The sequence below is a fragment of the Bidens hawaiensis genome, unplaced genomic scaffold (assembly GCF_021521415.1).
Source record: "Bidens hawaiensis isolate Kalapana, Puna unplaced genomic scaffold, B.hawaiensis_p1.1 tig00015256_1, whole genome shotgun sequence".
Lineage (NCBI taxonomy): Eukaryota > Viridiplantae > Streptophyta > Magnoliopsida > Asterales > Asteraceae > Bidens > Bidens hawaiensis.
This window is the reverse complement of record NW_027492361.1, coordinates 342,389-367,795: the sequence shown is the minus strand read 5'-3', so window position 1 is coordinate 367,795 and position 25,407 is coordinate 342,389. Positions and strand designations below refer to the sequence as shown.

The 25,407-nt window shown below is 36.1% G+C and overlaps 2 protein-coding genes and 1 pseudogene across 2 annotated transcripts; all 3 read right to left on the bottom strand.

Moving 5' to 3' along the window:
* Window positions 1-2,651: 2,651 nt before the first annotated feature.
* Window positions 2,652-4,183, bottom strand: LOC143548829 (uncharacterized; annotated as a pseudogene).
* A 1,278-nt stretch (window positions 4,184-5,461) lies between these two features.
* Window positions 5,462-10,072, bottom strand: LOC143548837 (26S proteasome non-ATPase regulatory subunit 13 homolog B-like). Its single transcript, XM_077039905.1, has 6 exons — window positions 9,856-10,072; window positions 7,531-7,977; window positions 7,373-7,453; window positions 6,681-6,877; window positions 6,503-6,602; window positions 5,462-5,844 (listed from the first exon to the last, which is right to left on the bottom strand). The coding sequence occupies exons 1-6, from the start codon at window positions 10,003-10,005 to the stop codon at window positions 5,659-5,661; spliced, it is 1,161 nt and encodes a 386-aa protein (XP_076896020.1). The 5' UTR covers window positions 10,006-10,072; the 3' UTR covers window positions 5,462-5,658.
* Window positions 10,073-17,448: 7,376 nt separating this feature from the next.
* Window positions 17,449-19,422, bottom strand: LOC143548828 (uncharacterized). Its single transcript, XM_077039899.1, has 3 exons — window positions 19,339-19,422; window positions 18,593-18,769; window positions 17,449-17,745 (listed from the first exon to the last, which is right to left on the bottom strand). The coding sequence occupies exons 1-3, from the start codon at window positions 19,405-19,407 to the stop codon at window positions 17,542-17,544; spliced, it is 450 nt and encodes a 149-aa protein (XP_076896014.1). The 5' UTR covers window positions 19,408-19,422; the 3' UTR covers window positions 17,449-17,541.
* Window positions 19,423-25,407: the final 5,985 nt, after the last annotated feature.

Genomic DNA, 25,407 nt, shown 5'->3' with positions numbered 1-25,407 from the left:
AAACAATATATGTGTCACATACAAAAACAATGATGAGTGACTAGTCTGTCGTGCATGATATCCTATCAAGAAAACAATCCAAGCATCATCATCATCATCATCATCATCGTACTCAGTATATCCCACCAATAGCAAAGCTATGGTAGGGTCTGAGGAGGGTAAGATGTAGACAACCTTACCTCAACCCCATAGGGATAGAGAGGCTGCTTCCGGTGAGACCCCCGACTCGATAGTAGTTTTGCATCAAGCCTTGGACATAAGACACATAAGACACAATCATCGGGACACCGGCTGATTGGTGCATGTACCGTTGTCTTTCGGCTATCAACGCCACCACATGATGCCTGATTAACCTTCCGCCACTTTTAACGTTATTTTCACGAGATTAGTAAAATAACGTCAAAATTAGTGCAATTTTACTTTTGCCCACCCAAGGGTTCACACATATAACGTTATTTTCACGAGATTAGTAAAATAACGTCAAAACAATCCAAGCAAGTTTGGCTTATACAACAATAAGCATGACTGACGCTCACCAACCTATTGGGCAAGCTTATATACAAGTATAGAAAAGACTTCTAGTCAAAATCCTATAAAATGCAACACTTTTTGGTTTATTTTGCGAGATGTGAATACTTTATTTCTATATTATTATTTTTTATATTCTTTTTAACTTTGATCATGATGTTGTGGCTTGCTATGTGCACAAAATTGTAGCAAATGGATAGAAAAGAAACCACCCACTATTAGAACTTGTGTATTGAATTTCGCCAAGATCATATAAGTGAAAAAGATGGTTAAACAACTGCTAAATCCGAGTTAAGCAGAAAAGCACAAGAGGTTACCGAAGATGAATGAGATTATATAGATGTTAATCAACAACTAAACAACCCTTCATATATATGCTTCTAGTACACAACAAAAGAAAACAAGATGTAGTAGATGTGATCCTTTAATGAATAGAGATAGAGTCGGCGGAAATAACTGGTACGCGTATGCGTATTGTCGAGGCTACAAATACACTCAACAAAGTTATGGAACATAGAGCAATAGAGAGGAATTGTGTGACAGAGATGAACAAAGTTGAGGATTTGACTATTCGTGAGTGTGACAATATCGTAAGTAAGCTCGAACGGAATGAGGAAGCGATGGTAATGCTTTTTAAGGTTGTTAAAAGACCACAAACTTGGATGAGTAGAAAATACGGTTGTCGACTCTGTTTGACATGATATATGACGAATTTTGGATTATTTTTAATTTTTAGCGGTGAATTTTGGATGAATTTGTTTAGTTGGAATCCTTTATGTAATTTATAAACTTTATTATTTTAAAATCTTTTATTTTCAATAATATAAACTTTAATTGGATAATGTTGTCGAATTTGGTAAAGTTTCTTTATTTCAAGGGTGGTGTATTTTTGTCATTTAAATGAATTGCATTCCATTCTTTCGTCTTTACCCGTCTATCAAACAACACAAAATAATGATTCATTTCATCTCAATATGAAGCCTAGATATGTTTAATGGTTTGATTTGACTTGTATTTACATATTTGGTTTGATTTGATATTGGTTGTGTATGAACTTACATTATGCAAGGCAATGTATCCTTTTGAAGCAATTGTAGATCTAAATTACGAAATACGGATTGTATTTTTTATGGTTTTTAAACTTGATAATCGATTAACCTGAAACCCGAACATCAAAGTTGTTATTCGGTTTGGGGTGACATTTTCAGATAATTTACCCAAATAACCTGACCCGATTAACCCCCTGAAACCCAAAACCCAATTAAAATAATCAAACACCACCCCTAAATTTGGAAATAAATCAATTAATTGAGATTTGAGAGTGACTGATTGTTGAATGAGAATTGATTGTTTTGGGGAATGCGAAGGTATCAACTTGTTTTGATAATAAGCGACATAGGAAAGGAATCGGGTTGAATTGAACCGATGTTTTGGGAATAAACCAAGTTATGTGGGTTATACTTACATTTAAAAAGGGGTATTCAAGTAAAAAATGTAAAATTCATACATATACCCAAACCAAAAATAACGCAGGTTACTCAATTTTTCATACCCGAAACCCGATCTACCTGAATCGTAGATGGGTATGTCGGTTTAATCAGTTATCGTTTAATTTCAAAAGGTCTAGTTGCAAAACTAAGGGAGGAGGGATGTCAGGAGAAATATGAAGATGGGAATATTATTAGTTTTAAAGGCATTTTAGTAAACAGCATAGGCTCGTACTCTAATCGAATGCTAAATTCCTTTGGTTGAAGTAATTTGTTAGAACTTACTCCATATCAACTCCCTTAATTTCCAAAGCAAACAAGATAAAAGAATTTAAATTCATTCTACGACCGAGAACACGAAAAGCCTAAACCATTTTAGGCTACAAGATTGAAAAACGACCGATCTCATAATATTCATTAAAATGCCGCTAAAACTGATCACAGATACAATCCTTCATTTTACACCTTATACTTTGATAACTATAGTTACGAAACAGAATAAAGGTTCCGTAAATAATTTGTGACTTCCTAGTAATACTATCAAACAATCAAAATCTTGGTAGTAAAGCCACATATTAAAGGAACAAAATTTAAAGGCTACAATGAATTACTAATATAATAAAAAGAACAAAAACATACAGAACCACCTAATAATATCAGCACAAAGTGGAGAGAACTCACATGGATGTAGATGCAAGGCAAAAACTTATAAAGAAACCGCCTCGATTTAGTCCACCATCCGCATCCAAGACTGCATTTCTTGTATATAACAAAATCAAAACATGTAATCGATAACTTATCACTTCAAAACAGTGTTCCTACGCAAAGGGCGCGTTGGCTTTCTTGAGTAGCAAGAGTTCCACTCTCCTCCGTCTTGAGAATAATAATCCATTGGGATAATCCGCAACATTCTCCTCTAAACCCTTCAAACTATTATTATTGTTACCACAACAATTTCCCATCTTCCCGCAACAATCACCACCTTCACCGCAACCGGAGTTCTCATTAACCACATGTTTCTTATTATCTTCTTTTTCCCACCAACCCGGAAGATCACCAAGAGCAATTTCCGCTTCAAACGGAGTCAACAACGGCTTCACAAACGCGTCTCCCCAATCAATCGATAACCGAGGGCACGCAATTTGAATCCACGCATCAACCGACTCACCAAACAAAGAAATTCTCGCAGGCGATAGCTCCGACATTAAAATAATCGTCCACGAGAAACCCCTTTCCTCCATCTTCTTCTCCAACCGATCGAGAATCCTCGGGTTCCCTTGCCTCCCTAACGTCCCCAACACAATCCCCCAATTTCTCGCGTTTTTCGCCCTCAATATCGCATTCTTCCTACACTCTTTCATCCCCTTGTGATCATACTCTTCCAAAAACAACGACCCAATGTACGGATCGTACCGGAACGCCTTAATCCTCGGGTTCGCAATCATAAACGCTTCCAAATGAAACCGACCGTCCGCCACAAATACTAAAACAACTTCCCTTACATTATTAAACTGACTCATTGGTATAATTGGTATAGTAGGTGCAGTACACCCCAACACCTCCCCAGCCGACAACGGCTTCGACTGCGGAACCAAAACCCTAAACCCACAACCTTCCAATTCCGCTTTCGCAGCTCGAATCGCTGTCCCAAACTGTATCGTGCCGGCGAGCACAACCTGAACCGAATCAAAAGCTTTGAAGTTTAATTTTACGGTTTCGATTAAGCGTTGGACGTCGATTTTAATATCGACGAAGACGTAAAGGCAGGGGATGACGGTGTGGTCGACGGGGACGAGGCAGCTGTGGCCGTGATGGATTAATAAGTCGGCAGAGAGAGCGGCTGCGGAGAGGTCGTCGACGCAGCATGCACCGTAGGTGACGTCACCGAGGATGAAACAGGCTTCGATGTCGGCGAAGGTGGTGAGGATGTCGGAGATGACTAAGGAGTACATCAAGAGGCCTTCGGGGAACTGGAGGGCGACGCGCTTGGCGCGGGTGGATTGGACGCGCCAGAGGGATTTGTGGATCTCGAAGTTGTAGTTGGAAGGGAGGAGGGAGATGGCGGCGTTGAGGGCTGGGTTGTTGGTGATGGACTCTGGGATTTGGTTTTTGATGAAGCGTTTTGGTTGGCGTGGTGGTGGTGGTTGGAGTTGGAGGTTGGATTCCATGACGGTGAGCAGATAGATTTGTGGTGGTGGTGGTGGTGGTGGTGGTGGTAGGGGGGTTTAAGGAGGCAGAAAGTTAAGTCAGGTTTAAACTCTGGAGGAGGCCAGGCTCGGTGGTTATCATAATTCTTGTTAAAATTAATTAATGTTATTTTAAAATTATAAAATTAATTAATGTTACTTTGCTGTTATGCTGAGGTGAGACTCGAGAGCTCGAGCCTCTCTGGGCACAAGCCTGGGGTGAATTTCACTCTAGTGTTTTCATTATTTTTTGGACTATGAAACGAAAAAGATTATTTCATTCTTTTGTCTTGTTTGGTTAACATACGGAAATAAAATGAATTATTAGTTTATTTTGTTTGGAATAAAAAAAGAATTGTAGGAATGAAATGGAAATAATAAAAACCATTCTATCTCAAAATACTTTTTACAAAAAAATCAAAAAAAAAAACTATAATGGCGATGGTGATAGCTCCGGCAACAAAAATGGTGGTGGTGGTTAGGCGGCAGGGGTGATGGTGGTAGAATTGATAGTGATGGCAATGGTAGTATGGTATGGTGGTGGTGGTCAGGCAACGACATTGGTGGTGGCGGTGATGGTCAGGCAGCGATGGTTATGACGACGTTGTTGGCAGCGGCGGTGACGGTGGTAACACCGGTGGTAAGGTGGCGGTGGCGGCAGTGGAGGTAGTGGTGCCGATGGTAGTTCTTGTTAGGTGATGGTGTTGTTGAGAAAGTGGGGTGAAGGAGAAATGGAATGAAAAAAATAGAAGGGGGTGAGAAGAAATGGTTTTGATGGAATGGAATTCCATGCGTAATGAATGATTCCATTCTTTTGAGCAACCAAACACCACTTTTTTCATTCCCACGCAATAAATCATTTTATTCCTCATGTCATTCCTGCATACCAAGCACTACCTTAATGTACCAGACGATTTTGAATTAACCCCTCCATATCGTATTTCCCCCGAGATAAAAGAAAAAGGCAGGTAATCTATCTTTTCAGAGCTCTCTCTCAATCAAAAAAATACTCTTATAATAGGCCCTACAAATACCCCACATCCAAATGAGAGAAACAGGTCAATAAGATGCTCTTAACCAGATGACGTCAACATCTTTTAAAATTAAGCAAGCCAGATTCAGGTTTAAACAAACCTGAACTCGTTTATTTACATTTCAACTATACTGCATAAGTACATGTTATAGTACGTCCCTAGGTGGTGCATTATTTCTACAATAAAAATGCAACAAAGTGAAACAGTAGATCATTGATAAGCTTAAAACGATTTGGGTCCAACAAACGTTCCACAACGATTCTTTGTGCTTGCAGTCTGGCATCAAAGCAAAAACGAAAACAAATAGGTATCTTACACAAAATTAACCCACCACACAATAACTTCATCATCATCATCGACACAGTAACAAACTATCCTCATAAGTATTACAAAACAAGAAACAATATTGTCGAAATACAAAACTTAAGATGCAACTAAATCCGGTGTTTCTGCTTCAACAGATACCAGAGCAGTGTGTACTTTCCCAACCCAGTTGTCCAACCGATCACGCAAAGATTTGATTTGACTTATTCCCAAAACTCGAGGTTGCACCCATGACACGTAAACTGTTCCTTCAACTTGATCAATTATCCCCTCAATAAGATGCACCTGCAAAATATACATAATCCATATCCATAATGAATAATAAACTTAAAATTCCCATTTATAAGACCATGTATCTATACTCATTCACAAACTCATTATTTATTTTTTTTGTGTCGCCTCAACCTATGCTCTATAGGCCTATACCCATCATTTACCATCCAAGCATCTACTATTTTTAATAGTTATGTTCGTGATTAATTTTACAGGCTCGAGCCCAGCTCAGATAGTTTTACTACTAGTTAACTGCTTTATTGCATATACATACACACACACACAAACATATATATGTATATAATCTATTTTTATAATTTTAAGTATATACATGATTCAATAAACATAATATTATATTATGTAATAGCATTTATTATGTAAAAATAAATTATATTATATTAAACAAAATTGTTACTATAATACTATTATGTACAAAATAAGCCCATTTAAGCCCGCAAACATAACCAAGCTCGGTATATGAAGCTCTGGCTCGAGCTTGTTTATTAAAAGAGCTTTTAGCAAGCCAGTCTCTAGCAGCTCACAAGTGGCTCGGCTCGTTGATACCCACACTTAGTACATGTGTCGCAACAGCCTATTCTATTCATTATCAATTGCCATTTTTAGGTTGGACAAGAATGATATTCTATAAATTAAGAAAAAACAGACTTACGGATAAACTCTTCATGAGAAGATATTCAACATCTTCAACTGTCAGTTTAGTCCGCTCTGCAATGATGGTCAATGGAATGGTTCTGTCATCTGATGGCCGACTGCATGCACACAAAGAATGTATTAAAAACAGCTTCTGTAGTTAAAATATGCAAGAAGTTTGCAAAGAGATTAGAAACCTGAAGATAATTTCCATCAAGCAGAGAATGTTAATCTTTTCTAGAAGCTTCTTCTCATTCGCCACCAAAGCAGGCTGGGCGTTCAGTGACGCTGCATGAACACGGCATAATTCTTGATAGCGAACAAGATCTCCAGCGTTGAATGCTTCAAGAATATAGTAGAGCCATTCAACCTTTGTCCCAAGTAGACTTTTAATCTGCACATGTTCAAATTAATGTAATTACCTTTTGAGCTCGTAAAGGAATTTCGTTACATCATGTGAGTAAATAAAATAACCTCCTTGAAACTTCCAGGTCAGGTTTTTACTCAGAGGGTTTTCTTGAGCTAATAATTGCATATGCACACATGTACATTGCGGTTGAATGCATAAGTTGCCAATACACACACACACATATACACAAACAAATAGGATTTCTCCTTGAGACTTTAGAAGCTACAATGAGGGTTTATATCCTAATCACATATAAACATAATATGTAAGCTTTTGGATAGCATGTATATAAAATTTATCATAGACCATAGGAAAAGGACAATAAGAAAAGGACAATATCATGGTTTGAAGAAAACCAAGCTTTTGGATAGCTGTATTCATAAATCATCAATCTAAATAAATGTGGTTTGAAGAAAACCAAGTTGTGGAGCACATAAGAAAAGGACAATATCATGTCAAAAGGTAACAAGTGGTACTCACTATTGGATGTGCAAGTAGTTCTCCAAAGTTGTAAATGTTATCTCCCAATAAAGCAGATAAAGACAGATCAAATGCAAGATCCTGTAAACACAAACATAAATCAGTAAACTAAAAGTTAAGAATCAAATGTTTAAGTAACTAATTTCATTGAAACATACCAGTTTAAATGAATCTGAGAGAGATTCCACTGAGGTGTAGGCCAAATAAAGTAGAGAACTCTTGTAAAACTCAGCAAACTCTTGGCGAGATTTATGGAACTGAGACGACACCCAATAGTAATTAGCATACACAGATGGGTCAATGTCAGTCATGCTATCAAGTGTACTCTTCCCATCATCTAGAAGATTCTTGCACTCCTTTTGATCGCCCTTTTCAAGATTAAAAGCTGCTATTTGCATCTTAATATAAAGGATTGGTTCCTCTATGCGCGACTCTTTTGTAGCTCTGAGCTTTTCAATCACTCCTTCAAGATAGCTGATGGCATCAACTTTATCTGAGTACTGACGAGACACTATAACAGCAAAATGTGCAAGCTTGAGAAGATTGATCTTAGTCTCAAAGTCAGTGATAAAATTATTATATAGCTGTATGAGAGCATCGCCAGCCTGAAATACAAATAACAAAGGAGTTCATGAGCATAAATGTGAAATTAAAAAAAAGAGAGAGAAATAAAGCTTATTTGTATTTTTTTTTTTAAAGCTGCTAACAGTTAACTGTCAACCTAAAAAATCAAAGAAGAAAGTGCAAGAAGTACATGAGTATGCATTACTAACTACCAAGTACTAACTTTAATAATATTGATTTGATTTTAGAATATAATGATACCCAAACGCTACAAATAAGCTTACAATGAATTGTAACTGTTTAAAATTGATTGGTTGGTTGTTCCCATGGTTATGAACATTTAGTGCAACCAAACCCAAAATATAAGAAGAAATAGGATGAAGGAGGTTTTGTTGAAAGTAAAAACATTGTTTTAGCATATGGACTTGCATATGGATATGTTTATTACTTGAAGGTAAAACATTGTTTTGGTTAAAGTAAATCAGAACTACATAGTTTTAATTAAATTTCTTCAAATAAAAAGTCAAGCTGTCTTCCAAATCATATATACTCTTCTTCAAAATCAAGTCAGAAATGATATATATGCAGGCCAATTATGCGACCACTACCCAATACAAAAACTTCCAGCTACTGGTGTGCATGCATGATGCAACCCTAATTGCACTTTCTTGCATCTTTTCTTAGTATCTTGTACAATGGTGTTTGTACATTTTCATTCATGAAGGTGGTTAATAAGAAATGAAACTTTGAGTGCTATGAAAAAGCAAGACGACACTTTTAGGTTATAAAACATCAACAAAGAAAATATATCAATTGCATAGATTGCAATCAACCGCAAGTGAAATGAGCAAGTTAGTTTGCACACACTATATTAAATCCCATAGTTTGATGTAACTTAATCAAACTATGCTGTTTTGACATGTTTTGCATCTAAGCTACAATGTGTGACAGCCTCGTATTCAATTTTCCCAACTCCCCTATATTGTATCTAGGATCTCTATAATTTAAGCAACTTGTTGAAGCTTTAGATGTAAGGTTGCTACAACTCCTGAGCTACATAGAAGATATATCATATCACAGGAATTATCATACACCCACATTCCCAAATCAAAGGAACCTTTTTCACTTTATTAACAATGCAAAACTAATTCTTAATTTCTTATACCAAAATAAGTATAGTAACAGGTATATTTGTCTTACGTTTTCACAAAGAAGTTTTATATGCGTATAGATAATTAGATATACCAGATAAAGGAATAAAGCATAATGTATAACCTTTTAATATTTTCCACATAAAACATTTAATATATGAACAAGATACTTTTCTTCTTTCATTGGGTTGTCGACTTGGCTTTAACGCTAAAACAGAAACTCAACCTCTGTTCTTAAATCTTAAAAATCATCAAATCATGGCATTTTGGAATCAAGCATTCATATACTTCATTACAGCATAGAGTTGATTCGAGCATTCTTCTTTACTATATGCCCCAAGCTAAGCATTGTTGTAAAAATCCCATGTAGGTTCCGTTTAATCACTAGTCGGTGCCCCACCGATTAATCGCTATCTGCTCAATATCGGTCAAAACCGAAAATTTTATATATAAAATTTGGTATATATATGTATATTTACATATAAACTTCAATCCGAATAATCGCTAGTTCGCCCGACTAGCGATTTCTACAACACTGGCCCTAAGTATGATCAAGTTATGAAATTTACATCTAATACTCGAAAACTAATATCAATTATAGTGCCAAAAACCTAAAATAAAGCACACCGAAGTCAAACAAACACACCATATAAGCCCTAAATTTATACACACTACCACAAATCTCACCAAAATAAAATCCTGGATGACGTAATACAAACAGTGAATAAGCTCAATTAATAATCAAAGAAACAATATATGAAAAAGGACCTGGAAAACAGCGAGTGCGACGAATTGCTCGAGCTTAAGAGTGAGTTGGTGCCATAGCTTCCTTTGGTAGAGATCTGCAAGCGTGTTGTACCAATCGGATAGCTCCGGGTGAGAGCTACGAAGAGAATCCAGGTACTCCAGAGCTGCCATCGCCACACTGATTCACGGCGACTGTGTTGAGGATTGAGGATTTGTGTGTGTGTTTGATTCAAAGCCTGAGGTTTCTTTTCCTCAAAGAAACCAAGGATCGATTTGGGATGAATCCATTTGTTTTAAGTTTAAATATTGATAATGATATTCACCCGACCCGGTTACTGAAAATTGGACCCCCTCAAACCCATATTACAGGCGGGTCCTAAGAATAACATTAAGGGGCTGTTTGGCAATTACTGAATCATTAAGTGTTGAATCATAAATAGGTCTGAATGATTAAGAGAGTCTGTGCCAGTATGATTTGAACAAGCTAAAGTCTGTTTGGTTAAACATCTGAATAACTATACAAAATGACTATATTACCCTCTTAACTAATTTATGCCGAATGAAATGTATCTGTTTATTTTAGGCCTGTAAACGAACCAAACAATCGGTGAACTATCGTGAACCGTTCGGCAGGAAGTTCGTTTATGTTCGTTTATTTAATAAACGAACGAACATGAACGTTCATTTATGTTCGTTTATGTCTGTTTATTTATGTTTATTTATGTATTAATATTAATAGAAAATAATTAAATATTATCTGGATAAGTCATCCTTTTAAAGGTTTTATATTTGTTAATTTGTGTTTATTTATGTGTTTTCATTTAAGTTCGTTTATATTTTGTGTTCATTTACGTTTGTTCATACATGTTCGTTTATCTTTATTCAGTTCTGTTAGTTTAGATTTTAAACAAACGAACACAAATGTCTATTTTTAAATAAACGAACATGAACATAAATATTTATTCGATTAAGTGTCTGTATTCTTTTAAAGTTAAATGAACGAACACGAACATGCCCTTGTTCTGTACATTCGATTCGTTTACAGGCTTTCATTATTCACATTGATGGATACATCGGTCTCACTCTCTAGGCTCTGCCGATTTTATTTGTGTTCGTTTGTGTTCGTGAACCGTTCGTGAACACATTAATTTCCTTAATGAACATACACGAACATAAAATCTCGTTCGGTAAGTGTTCGTAAACCGTTCGTGAAGACATTATTTACTTAACGAACGAACATGAACAAGGCATTGTTCGTGTTCGTTCGGTTCGTTTACAGCCCTAGTTTGTTTAAAACCCCGAATGATAAATAAGTATAAAAGAAAATACAAAACATCACAGAAAATCCAAATTACACATTATTACTTTAAAATCCATATAGAAGTTAATACTTCACATACAAAATTAATTTTATTAATTTGAAATTAGTTGACTAGCAATCTCGTCACGCAAAGTAGTCATATACTGAATGCCTTGTGAACCCCATTCTATGTCATGAACTAACTGGCCATCACTTTCTCCACCTTGTATATCAGAAAAGATAGTGTTCTCATCGTAGTCCATAAATAAATAACTGATCATGAATATTGCATTTCTTTATAAAATTATGGACAACGAAACAAGCAATCACTATGTCTCTTTGTATTGGAAAAGAAAAGGGAGCCATTTGCTTTAGAATTGGGAATCTAGCCTTCAAAACACCATATGAGCGCTCAATAACATTTCTGAGTTGTGCGTGAGCATGATTGAATTTTTCTTCCCTAGTTAACGCACGTTGCCGTCAAAAATCGGCTAACCAATACCTTGTATTACTTTGTATTACGATAGGGTACCATAAATCCACGAGTGTTTGTGTATGCAGCGTCGCAAAGGTAGTATTTATCTGTAACATTGGTATCAAAACTATTATAAAAAAAATATGTAGTGTAATAATAAAAGTTGAAGAATAATTAATTACCTGGTGGGCGGAAAGGGAAGGCGGAATTTGGAAATAAAACTTCTTTTAAAACTCGGGAATCATGTGAAACGCCCTCCCATCCGACCATACAAATGTGAATATCATATCAAAATCACAAATTGCTAAGACATTTTGAAAGCATTCACCTTTTCCTCTTCCTCTATAACGAGTTTGTTGATCAGCAGGCACAACCGCATGTATAAGAGTTCCATCTAATGCACCTATTGCTCTAGGAAATATTTGTTTTAGCTTTCTATGTCGCTCTGAAGTATTTGCTAATTCATTAGAAGAGGTTGGGATTATAACTTCTCTTGCGAAATTCATCACTGCGTTTAGGACTTCATGAAAACATCTATGGATCGTTTCCGTTGAGTGTTGAAACCTTCGTTTAACCACTAGAAAACGCTCATTATTCCCTATAACAATAAAAAACATAGCCACCTTTTCTACCAAACTTATTGACCTACTACTTTGCAACCAATTTCTTTGCTTAAAATGATTGCACAATAGTACAAATGCATCACGTGAAAGACGCATCATCTCATAACATTGTGTAGAAGATCCATGCAACAATTCTTGCATGTATGCATAACCGGTCAATGCCGAATTCAGGTCTCTTATCCTTTCAAGTCTTCTCGAGGCTTAACCCTAGCCAATGCCAACAAAGGAATATGAACACTATAATCTCATCGTCCAAATCCATAAGCAACCTGTCATAAAAATTACCAACATTTGAATAAAATCCATAAGATAACATCCAAATAATCCTAGCATAACATCATCACATTACAAAATCCTACATAACAATAACATAACATCCAAATAAAATCCTATATAGCATAACATAACATCCAAATAAAATCCTATCCATGACACGTGAAATTAAAACAATCCATGCTTCGATCCCGCATTCTTAACCCATAGCTCACAAATGTGTGGTGGAATTCGTAGCCACACTTTCCTCAAATCAGCACTTTCACCAAAAAGCAAAAGCGCCGTTTGATATTTGGCATCAAGCTCTCCCCATCCCAATGTCTCCAACTTCTCCATGCATGCATCCATGTCATTAGAAAGATTGTGTTTTTCAATCAACATCTTTGCCACCTTGGTAATATGGTCCCCAACTTCTATTAGCTTTGAATTAAATGTTTCCTTAACTTTACGTTTTCCCTCGACCGATTGGATGACTCCTCACTAACACCTTGAGTCGGGGGTTCCATTTGAGTGAATTCGAAATCCTCCAGATCATTTAAATTTTGGGTAGACACTTCCTCAGAAGGATGAGGAAGTGTAGAAGATGGCCCCCAACTGTCAAAGCCATTTGAAGTATTGCCCTCAAACAACTGAATACAAAGCTCGGGATAAAGAAGTGGCACACTTCTCAAAGATTCTACGACTTTGCTGGTCTGTGTGAAAATATTATAAAATACTAAGATTAATAAAATGTAATAATAATTATTGTTTATACAAAGAAAATACCTTTATCTCAATTTGTCATTCTTCTTCCGACAAGTTAAAACTGTTTGTTACGGGATCATAAACGTTGCCGGTTTTGTTTTTTAACTTTGACCAAGCAACAAATTTTGATTTAAAATAATCATAATGGTTCTTCATTTGTTTTTGATCCACAATAAAGTTGTGTTCTATTTTCAATTTCTCCACTACATTCTTCTATGATATTGGTTTAAGGCTGCTTCCTTGAACTCTATGGAGTGTTATTTCATAAAGACATGCTTCAAGAAATGTTTTGTCAATACCCTCGTGACTCCAATGGGTTCTACCCTTTTTTCGTGCCATTTCTTTTTGAGCCATTTCTAAAAAAACAAATTACCACAACGAAGGTAAACAACCAACAACTTAGGGGATATTACAAGCACAAAAATGAACATAACATACAAACATCCTCAATCATAATAATATTGTCCTGCACGTCACTATAATTCTATAAACACAAAAATGAGATAATAAATCCTACAACCTAGTGCCATTGGGTAAGAGTATATTCGGGTTGTGTTTTGCCTCAAACGGGCCAAATGAGATCAAAGATGTCAAAAGTCTATTTTTTATGCATACATTTATATGTAGATTATAACTTTAGTTATATACTTTTTTTAATCATATTTAATAAGCTGAAATAATCTGCTTAGGCACGTTAAGTAACTATAACGCGTGAACTCACCGACACATTTTTTTCCCCTAAAATGTCTAGTGATGAAATATTTTGGTCGGAAACACTTTTGACTCGAAACAAAATTGACACCTCTCAACTCTAACACAGTATGCCACTATCCTATGGCATGTATATTTGTATTATTAATTTCAGCTTTTGGTTTCATTTGCAGCGATTCTTTAACTTCACTTCCAGAAGACCTCGCCATTTACTTAAAATACTAGAGCTTGGATATAATGTGATGTACATGATGCTGATATGGTCTGCTTGGCTAATCCATTTCCCTACCTTAAAGGAAACCTTGATGTGTACTTTATGGATGACATGCTTGCTGTAAGAATTATTTTTGCTTAGTTTCATGTGATATACTAATTATGAATACATGGGTCAGTATGATCATTTGCTAGTTATGACCAGGTGAAACCGCTGGACCACCCGGATGCCCTACCAGCACCAAGGGAAAAAAAGGACAGACTTATATTTGCAACTGCTTGATATACATGCATTTAACAGCAGATGCAAAGTTAGTTATCAAAAAGTGGATTGAAGAGCTACAAATTCAACCATGAGCAAAGAAATCTAATGATCAACATGCTTACAATTGGCCTTTGAATATGTGAATCATTCATTCAAGGTGCCTTGTTTTTTACAAGATTGTTAAATATTATGCTACGAAGATTAAGAAAAAACAATTTCTTGCAGGTTGATTTGTATCTGTTACCTCAGGCAGCATTTCCAACTAGGGATGAGCTGACCGGCACCGGTACCGAAAATACCGATCCCGAAAACTACAAAATTCTAGAACCGGTACCGGTACCGAAATACTCGTTTCGGTACTGGTACGGTACAGTACGGTACTGTACCGAAACTCAAAACTTTAATACCGATTCGATACTGACGGTACCAAATCGATACCGATTTCGGTACCGGTACTGAATTTGCTCATCCCTATTTTCACTTGGTGGATTATAAGCATTTCCAACTGGTGAATTATACTTTCTTCTTTCATTAGAACAGACGGAAGAATTTTGCCCCGGCCAACCATGGATTATACGCAATCCCTGCTTTCAGTAGACCAGACGGGCGAAAACGGGACTTTTTGGTGTAACCCTATACCATTAACACCCCTAATTGAAAATTTATACCAATAAAATGATACAGTGGAGAACAAATTTGATAATTTAAAGTTGTTTGAAGTTAGATAACCAACAGATTGCGAAACTAAACATGCAGTTCATGAGTTTTTTTGTTATGTTAATCATTCAATATGACTATAACATTACATAAAAGTTTATCAAATCTTTAATGGCATTCAAAATCTAAGAAATATGGGACATAGACTGAAATTAACATATCAGATGAAGAGATATAGCACCTTGGAGAGAAGAGAAATTATTACCCGGGTAGGGATCGATTAGGTTGCAGATCTGATAGAAGGGCAGCTCGGTTGAGGAAGGATCGATTAGGTTCCTCTTTTTCATTCAGCTTAAAAAACCCACTGACCGATGATTAACAGGTTCTATTTTCCATTCAGATTCAGATGCAATTTTTAAAACAACCAAACACCCTTATGTCTATGTGATTCACACGGGTGCATCTAAATGGTTCTATAAAGTGGTAAACAAACACCCACTAAATCAGTCTGGGATGGGTATTGCGGCTCTGGCCATTTTCTCTTTACATAAACCGGGTAACACTGAGGCCCGGCCCAGATCAAACCCGATTATTTTACAATAGGGTCAATTCCTGAGTCTTAAGAATACCATTACACGGTTCGGGGTCGGGTCTCATGGGTATGACCATTTTCTCTTTGCATAAACCGGGTAAAACCCACGAAACTCGGCCCGGCTATTTATAAAGGGGTCGGGTCTCGGGTTCTATAATACCATTACACAGGTCGACCATTTTCTCTTTATATAAATCGGGGTAAGACCGAACCGATCAAACCCAGTTATATACAATAAGGTTTTGCCTCTGGTCCTGAGAATACTATTAAATGGGTCCGGATTGGATCTCACGGGTCTAACCCGTTTGTACACCCATACTTTTACCTTTTTACCTTTTCAGTATATGGTTTTTGTTATGCCATTTAATCATTTAAACTTATAAAGTTACGTTTGCTTTTACTACACTTTCATTTTTGTGAAATCTTCACATGATCGACAAGAATTATTACAACTAAACCTTTGTAATCACTAAGATACATCTAAGTGCACTAACAATAGTAATAAGCTCCACCCGTATAAACCGTAAATGTCACCATTTTCTTCATCTGGCAGCCTCTTTACCTCACATCCCATCCACTATCGCGTAAATCTTAGTCTGTGTGATGGTTGGTGACTATGAAGAAGAGATCAATGTGAAGAACACGTATGTTAACACCCATACAGTGATCATAAACGAGAACTCTCATAAAATGTAGAACTCGATGGATATTATATGAATCAACTGGTCGGGATGTCGGACAGGTTTAAGATGCGACGTTGTGATTAGGAGGAATATTAGGGATCTTTGAAGCTCAGTGGAGCAATGGTTTATGTAATTAGTTATAAGCATCATAGTTTAAAAAGATTTGCGCGTATAATATCAAACTCTATATGGAGCTCCTATTATAGCCAATTTGATAGCAAAACCTACACAAGTCGTATATATATATATAACATGCCATAACCTTAGTCGCCTATTAAAACGAGATACAAATGGTCTAAACTGCAACTGCCTACTATATGTTTACAATAGTTTTTGTGTGTTTGATCATGGCAACTACATGCTAACAAAGAGCAACGACAACACCATTCGGGTTGTATGTGAAGCCAACCTAAGTCTAAAAGATTAAACAATAATTGCATTCGATGTGCATCCGCACATAACCGTCGTAACTCACGATAAAATCAACTTCCTTGCATGAATGACCCCTAATTGTTCGAGGGCAATCTAGGTGCATCTTTGTTTTATCTTACATGTTGGGACAAAAGCATGTGGAAATAGATTTTCATTTCATTAGAGAAAAGGTTACGTAGGGAGTTTTTTTGTGTGAATTGAACTCTTAGATGTCTCTTTATGTGATCCAAATATAGGTCATTCCTCGTTCTTGGTTGTGCTGACGTATTAAACTCGTTATATACTTAACTATAATTATCATAGTCTTATAGATATTATGTACTATTAAACTCTATATGTAGATCCTTGATGCGGAGCATAAGCTTAAAAGATAACACAAATAAATATTCTCAAAAAATTGTTTAATAATCGACTAATGAAAACATTAAAGAAGAGCCCCATTGTTAGGAATTCAAAACTTGGTACGTATTGCCAAGAACCGATGAATAAATTGCATCTCGATTTTACCTAATTTCACCCAAAAGTACTCGCTTTAGTAAGTATGAATGTGTGGATTACTAGCATGGAAAGCTATATGTAAAGAGCAGTAAAGATCCTTTATAGTATGTACATACATACAATGCCTTGTGTTCATGTCTTCATACTATATATAGAAACAATATCGAACAAATGTACACCAATGTTGGAAATCTTAAACACAGTAAATGCTTTAGGGATTTGAGCAACCTATGACATAACATTACATCCCGGACTCTTCAAGGAGTTTAAGAATGTTATGCTCAGGTGCACTGATTGATGGCAATATCATCCGATTGGTTCGAGGTCGTGACTTTGTTCTAGGTGTCTCGGGTCCAGGTGGGGCCCCCGCTTCTTCCTGCATTATTGGCAAGTCAGCCCTCCTTTGCGCCCCAGCAGTCACACGCTCTTTCCATATTCTACCGTCCTTTTTATGTCACAAAACAAATAGGTCAGCAAATACAATCCAGTAATGAAATTCCAAGCAGACATAGGTACAAATATTTCACAACAGGACCAGCTGTCTTCCAGTTGGACCCGTTTGGATAGAGTCATAAATAATTTAAAAAATTACATATACTGACACACTCACACACACATATATAGGGATGTAGTTTTCAAAGATGCGTACATCTGATAAGGTTCATCACAAAACACTTAGTTATTGAGAGCAAAAATAACATACTTAAATCGTTTAATTTATCATCAGTGGTTCATATTTTTAATATTACCACCTCTTACATACAAATACGTATGTAATGTGCATAAAAAACCATTAAACTAATTTGTTTATGTGTTTTTCTTTTAATTTTTAAACATTTAACTATACATGTGTGGTTTCTATAAATAAACAAAAGTTGACTATTTTTTAGACTACTAGAAGCGATAAATAAACATTGCATTTCAAACATTTTCCTATAATTTACTTATTTAAAATTAATGATTTATTTTATGATTCTTGCTCTGGCTTTGTTCCAGTTTAAACAAGATACGAAACTACTTTATCGTTTGGTGTTGATTTGCAATGTTAACAAAATAAAAATCAATTAAACAAAATATTGAGCCTCAATTAGTAAATTAATCTATAAATGGATATTTTTTTCAAGAAAAAACATATAAAAGAATAAAACCTTTAAAATCCAACCAAATGATATCAAGAGAAACACATACAACTACTAGTGTTCATAATGGTTCTTCATCATCTTTCTCATATCAAGAAAACTAAACACTTGTGTAATCAAAAATGCAAGAAAACCAGATTAATGATCACTTACATTGAGAATTGAGGGTTCGGGCAACGGGCACCGAATGGGTTGATCTATGTCAACTGGCTCGGTAGGATGCTCAACCGGTTTAAACTCAACTGCTATTTCAATTCCATGATGAGAAGATGACATAACTCCTGTGGGTTCTATTGCAACTGTATCGGTTGGAACAACATCCCTTTCGTCCTTCACCGGATTAACCAAACAAACAAACACACAACCGGAAACAAAGTCAACAAATAGATTTATTCAAACGTTAAAAAAATTGTTTGTCAATGATAATAATCAGATAACCAATAGCTTGAAACAGAGTAGTAGAGAACCAAATTTTGAGTTCAGGCAGTAAAAGTCAACGCTTCCAAAAGTCAAATTTGAGATGAAATTTTTATTTTTTCAGTGTTTGTTTTACCTTAAAATGTTATATTTTTGCATAGCTACATGCAGCTTTTTATCTTTTTTGTATAAAGAAACATTTATTATCAATTTTGATTTCAGATTTAGAGTGATTTGAGCATCAGAAGTCAAACCCACAATTTCCAAATCTTAAATGTCAACGCAAATTGCTCAAAAACAAACAAACAATCCATCCAGACCCACATACATATTCCAAATAAAAGAGCTCCAATAAGACAATAAGTTAAATAATAATATGAATGAAAACGAGTTGCGGAAAGAAGAGAAACTGAGTAGTTGGTAAAGCAAGCAAGCAAGAAAGAGAAAACAATGAAGAAGAAAAGATGTGGGTGGGTTCTTACGAGTGCACTCTGGGAACGACGATGGCCGTTGTTTCTGCTTACAGAAAATCTTGAAAACAGACCCACCATGACAACGGTTTGATTTGATTGATTTTGGAGCAATTAATAATAGCTCCAAAGGTGATCTAGGATATTGTCAGATTACATCAACTAAATAGAGGAGAGAGAGAGAGGGTAGCTTCATTTGGTGGGTTTTGTTGGATTCGTTCTTCTCTTCTCTTCTCTTCATAAATATGTTGGCTGCCTACACAACTATAAATATTCTCTTTTTTTATTTTGTTATTTATGTCTGTCAACATACAAAGTAATAATATATAAACTATAGGTTTGAATTTAGTTTAAACGGGTTTGGGTTAATGTCAGCTCAACTTCATGATCAACATGTCTAATTAAACCAGTCGTGATTGTTTTTACCCGGTCAAAACAATTCGATCATTTATCAATTAGCCTAATTGTTAACATGTTTTTTTAAAACGGGAACCACTTGTGGTGGAGTATGAAAACTATTAACACTTTACCCACGGTAATTTAAGTTAGAATGTTTCTAAGTATATTATTTACAGAGTTTTCTTTAGTAATTGAGACATTATACGAAAGGATGTGTGTGTATAATACACACTAAGAATGCTGCATTAGGCTGAAAGCTGTCATCCCACTCGTCTCGAAAATGGAGGTGGGGTGGATGTAGTGTTCGGTGTTCCTGCTTCATATCATGATGCCACTTTGATTCTTTGTTGTAAATCTAATTCGTGATAGGTCTATCAATTTAGTGTAGTTTTTGCAACACTTGCTTGTAGGTGGGTTGTGTTCATGCCTTGTCACCACACTTACACCTCAACCATGTCGATTTCATCCAGTTTTCACTTCCCAACCTTAGAGACACGTGCGTGTTTGAAATTGAAGATTTCAACCGGTTTTGGGGAACTTTCGTTATTGTGGAGGAACATGGTCGAAAGACCCAGTTAAGGGATACCTATGCCTAGTTATTTTTTACTTTTACAGCCTAATACATTTGAAGGTTTCCACTTGGAAATTGAAATTCTCCGACAGAGATAACAAGTTTTTAGGTTTCGAATATATATAAACTAACTGTTTACTTTTCTAAAAAGAGCTAATAAACTATTTAATCTTTAATATATTTTGTCAAATTTATACAAATTAAAAAATAATTTATTATAATAATAACTTGGTTATCAAAAGTAAATTTAAAAATCGATGATGATGTAACAATTTATATGATGTTTTTAGTCTTTATCATTGCTATAAAACGTAAAAGTCTTTGGAAAATACAAGTAGACTAGCTTCAAATTAATCAACAAATATAGAAATCTAATGTTTAAGAAGTGGTAGGAGATGATTGAGTGTAGGGGTGAGCATATTTAGGTCCGGACCAAAAAACCCGACAAAACCGACCCTAAATAACCCGAACCGGACCGAACCTAAAATTCCCTGTTTAATTTCGGTCCTATATTTTGGAGATAATCGGTCTCGGGTCGGGTTCGGGTTGGTCTTGGGTTTAACATATGGAGAACCGATAGAACCGAACTCTACATAAAACAATATCTGGCCGCGGATACGAAAACCATATTAACCTGATCAAGTTCAAACTGCAAGCCCAGCTCAAATCAATTCCTAAAACCCTAATTAACTTGGTAACAAACTATATTATCAATAACATCGTAAATCGGAGGTATGGAAACAAATTAAATTGAGTATTTTGTATTCGATCAACCATTCAACTCAACCCTGTTGCCTTCTTTATTAATACAATACAATCAACCAATTCATTCAGCACGTATTCCATCAATTGTTAACTTCAATCAAGCAAGAGAAAACTGAACAAAGAGGATACAAGATTACTGTAATCAAGTAGAGAAGGAAGGATTGGATAGTGTTCTATGTCGGTTTCGGGTTTGCATCAAATAACCGATAGACCGACAGTATGTCAGACCAATACCCGACCATTTCCATGAGGTCTGATTTCGGTCTCAGAAATTCAATTGTTTCGGTCATCGGGTCGGGTCGGTCTATGACGGTTTCGGGTCTGGTTTTATGCTTTGCACACCCCTAATTGAGCGAGTCAGTGGCCCGTAAATATTTCAAATAACTGTTTAAAAAAATAATAATATCATATGTTATGTCAAAAAGTGAGGTCCACTATTTGAAGTAGGTCAAGCAACGATAAACAAAAATTGCAAACGGCGCCTAATAATCTAATATTGTAATGATGAAAATGACGTGCGTTCGATATATTGTTAAATAGTTTGTTGATGACATAAGTTGACAACGTAATTTATAGTTTAACAGATAATGCAAGACTCATTATTAGATGATAACTTATTTTACAACAAATTTATAAACAAAAATATATATATCAACATCCGTTCTTGGAGATAATTTTAATGATTTCAATCATGTCATAGAAAAATTGATTAAATGAATCATAAGGCACGTCGAATAATCAAAGAAAATTCAATACTTATGGTTCGGTTTTAATAATTCTAGTAATCAAGTATATCAATATGATTTTGGTTACATACATATACAAAATTGAACTTACAATACATAGGTATATTAGATAACGAGATAATTCTATTTTTTTTCTTCACAAAATTACTATGATTCAGGGGAGAGAACCCGGAATTTCAATATGTATCAAGGCATAAGTATGTACTAAATGTGTTGAAGGCTTTTACGTTTGTTAAAACTCAAAGACGCAACAGTTGACTGAACATCTAGGGATATAAAACTCGACCCAAAAGTCAAGCCAAAAAATTGAGGCCAATTAACCAAATTCTAACCAAACTCTTTCACATAATTAAACATTAAACAAATAAACAATTAACCAAGCCTGATTTGCTATTTCACTAACCAAAAATTGAAAGTTATGATTCAAGTATGAGTTATAACTTTTTTCACCCTACTAGGAGGTCGAGCAAACAGGAGAGGACCCCCCCCCCCCCTTATATTCTATGTAGAGGTGAACGCCGGGGATAACAGGCTAATGACTCACAAACAAGAGCTCGATATCCTCTATGTCGTCTAAGATTTATTTCATCATCAAATCCTATTTATTTATTCTAATTATTAATCTGTCTAGAATAGAATTTTAGGGATAAGAAATAAAGTAACCAAATCATAGATAAAAGAAGAATCCAACGCCCAAAATTCCCATGTCTTTCTTGGTTAGACCAACCGGCAAAAGAAGCCTTTCCTCGAAGTCGATAACTATTCATTGCGATTACCTTGACACTTGGATAGGTAGACCTTTCTTGCAAACCAACCTTCTGTCGAGTTCCTTCCAAAAAGACCAAGACTCAATTTCAGGTCATTTCTTGGTGAACATGATCTGGAGCTTTTCATTCTAATACTCTATCCAAGAGTTATCTGTATTTATCAAACGTAACTTTAGAATTAAACGATAACGGAATTTCTAACCAATTTCGGTTGGAGATCTGGTATATTCTGATTTCAACAAAGATGTGATTATATGTGAGTAAATTACTTCTTTCTTTCTTTCTTTCTTTTTTTTTATTATTAGTACTTATTGTGTAAGTTATGGATCTAGCCTCTAGATCACATTTTTGTGGGTTAGTCTTCGAGGACCCTTCTGTTGTTATAAATGGCCCGTTGATTTAAAGATATTAATTTTGTAAGTTTGTTTTTGGGGTATTTTCATCATATAAAAACAAAGAGAAATTACTATTTTCGTCCCTTTGGTATGAGGACGGAGTCACATTGAGTCCTCGAAAAAAAAAATTGAACGGGTTGAATTCCCATGGTTCCAAAAGTGAACCGGATGAGTCCCTCTGTTATCTTTCCGTTATTAACACCGTTAAAATGATGGACAAAGGGTCTTTTCACCAAATAAAATAAAATCCCACAGCCATGAAACTTATTCTTTCAGTTTTGTATCACCTTCATCAAACTAACCTATATCCACTGTTAACACAAACAAACAAACCCTTCACAGAACAATTCTCACAATCTCTTCAAATCCGACTATTGGAACCTATTCCGAGTGAGGGGGAAGGTCCCTAACAATTACAAGAATTGAGATCAAGTGAGAGTATATAGTAAAGGTGCTTGGTCTTCAATGTGAATGAATATACATTGTCCATCTCTCCTTTATTTATAGGAGAATATATTAATACATATTGTATATCGGTTTATCTATTCCGGCTAGGTCCTTTGGTCCGGCCTCATTTCCTTTGGGCCTTGCTGGCTGGAAGATCTTTACCTCCTGGTTCTTGTCTCCTATCCCGGATTATGCGTGCCTTGGGCCACCCATTAGATCGGACATGCTATATGGAGTTTCCCTCGCAAAGGGTTTCCCTCCAAACCATCTTCTAGAATATCTTGTGCTATTGGGCCTGTCTTCATTGGGCCTCGTTCGGACTATTGGGCTTGTTGTTACTGGGTTGGAGCTTGCTCATGAGGTCCATCTCATGGGTAGGCTCTTCAAGTCCCCCAGTCTATTATGCTCGTTATTTATGACGAGTACAATGGACCACAACAAGTCTCTATTTTTCCTCCGTCTTGACCTCTTGTGTGATCCTCCTTATTCTTCGATTGACCTTTATATGGCCAGGGGTATCTTTGATACCAAAAGAATATCCACAGAACTATTATATGCTGGTTCTTGACTTACGAGCTTTCCTCTGAGCCATTGTTCTCTTTAACTTAGGCCCCATCCATTCTAGCAACATGTGTTATTTTAATCCTTTCTTTCGGGTTGATATCACCACTTCTTTAGACTAGTCGGACAGGCCCTTACTCCTTCTGGAACCTTTAATTTTATTTAGTTACTTGGGGAGGTCTATTGGTTACTCTTTCTTTTGGGCTTCCTTTTTAGGGTAGCTTCATCAGGTCTCCCCCATCTGTGGTAAGGGTGATGAACCAACTCGGACTTTTCATTGACATAAATTATCCAACCCCCCTTTTATCTTTTCAAACCATCGTCAGGCCCATACCTAGACTGGCGATAGTTCTGAAAAAGCTCTTTACGCTCCCCTAAAGATGTGATAACACCTTTTGACTCGCCAGCCTTTCTCATAACTACTTGCTCCCTTTTCTTACTTTCAAAGTTGCATTTCCTATCTCCTTCTTATCTGGTTGGTAGGATGTTTGGTTAGAGTAACTAGAACTCCCTAAGTATTTTGATTTCTTCTGGGCTTTTCTGACTTGGACCTCATCATGGGACGGAGGCCTATTTTCACAGTAGGCTTTGGAAGTCCCCCTAGTCCTTATTCTGATTGGACAAGAGACTAATGTAGTCCTAGCTTATCTATCACATATGGGATAGGTTCATCGCTTTTAAACCCACTCATTGGACCAGTTTCGAGTGAGATCCTCCTTTGATATTTTGGTTGAGGTAAATGATATGTAGTTCACATGTTCTTGATCCAATTCTCTTGATAATTTAAATCTACCTTGATAGAAACACGCGGTCCTTCTTCTATTTTGACTTATCAAATTTGGACCCAGTATAGCCGAGATAGAGAAGTCATGGATGAGACAAAGATTACACATTTCTAAAATCATTCCCATACAATGGGCCCAATCCTGGAATCACCTCTTCAAGTCCCCCAGTCCCTTGTGCTAATTATTTATGATTGGGATAAGGGACTTTTAAGCCCAAAATCATCCCCATAACTAAAGCGTTGACAATTTCCAATGTGATAATAAATGATGAGAATGTATCAAACCACTAGCATTAATCATGGTGATTTTAATTCTTTCTATATGTTTCTTATGCAAGTTCTTGTCGGTTAAGGTGAATAAATCGTGCTAAAGATGTGAGTGGATATTGCATTTCGACTCTACGGTGCATTTGAGCACAATTTGGGCTATACCTCTTTCTTGCGGAGGGGGTGGAAGTTCCAAATCTTTTAGAATGAGCTATTTCCCTCTGGGGAAGTTACAATTACCGAGCCTCATGCATAGGGCTATTTTCCCGAGGCAAAATTACAAGTATTGAGTCTCATGGATGGGGTTATTTTTGTATATGGATCCAAGCCCCTCAGCCGGGCCTTCCTTTCACACTCGTGAAGGAGAATTTATGTCATT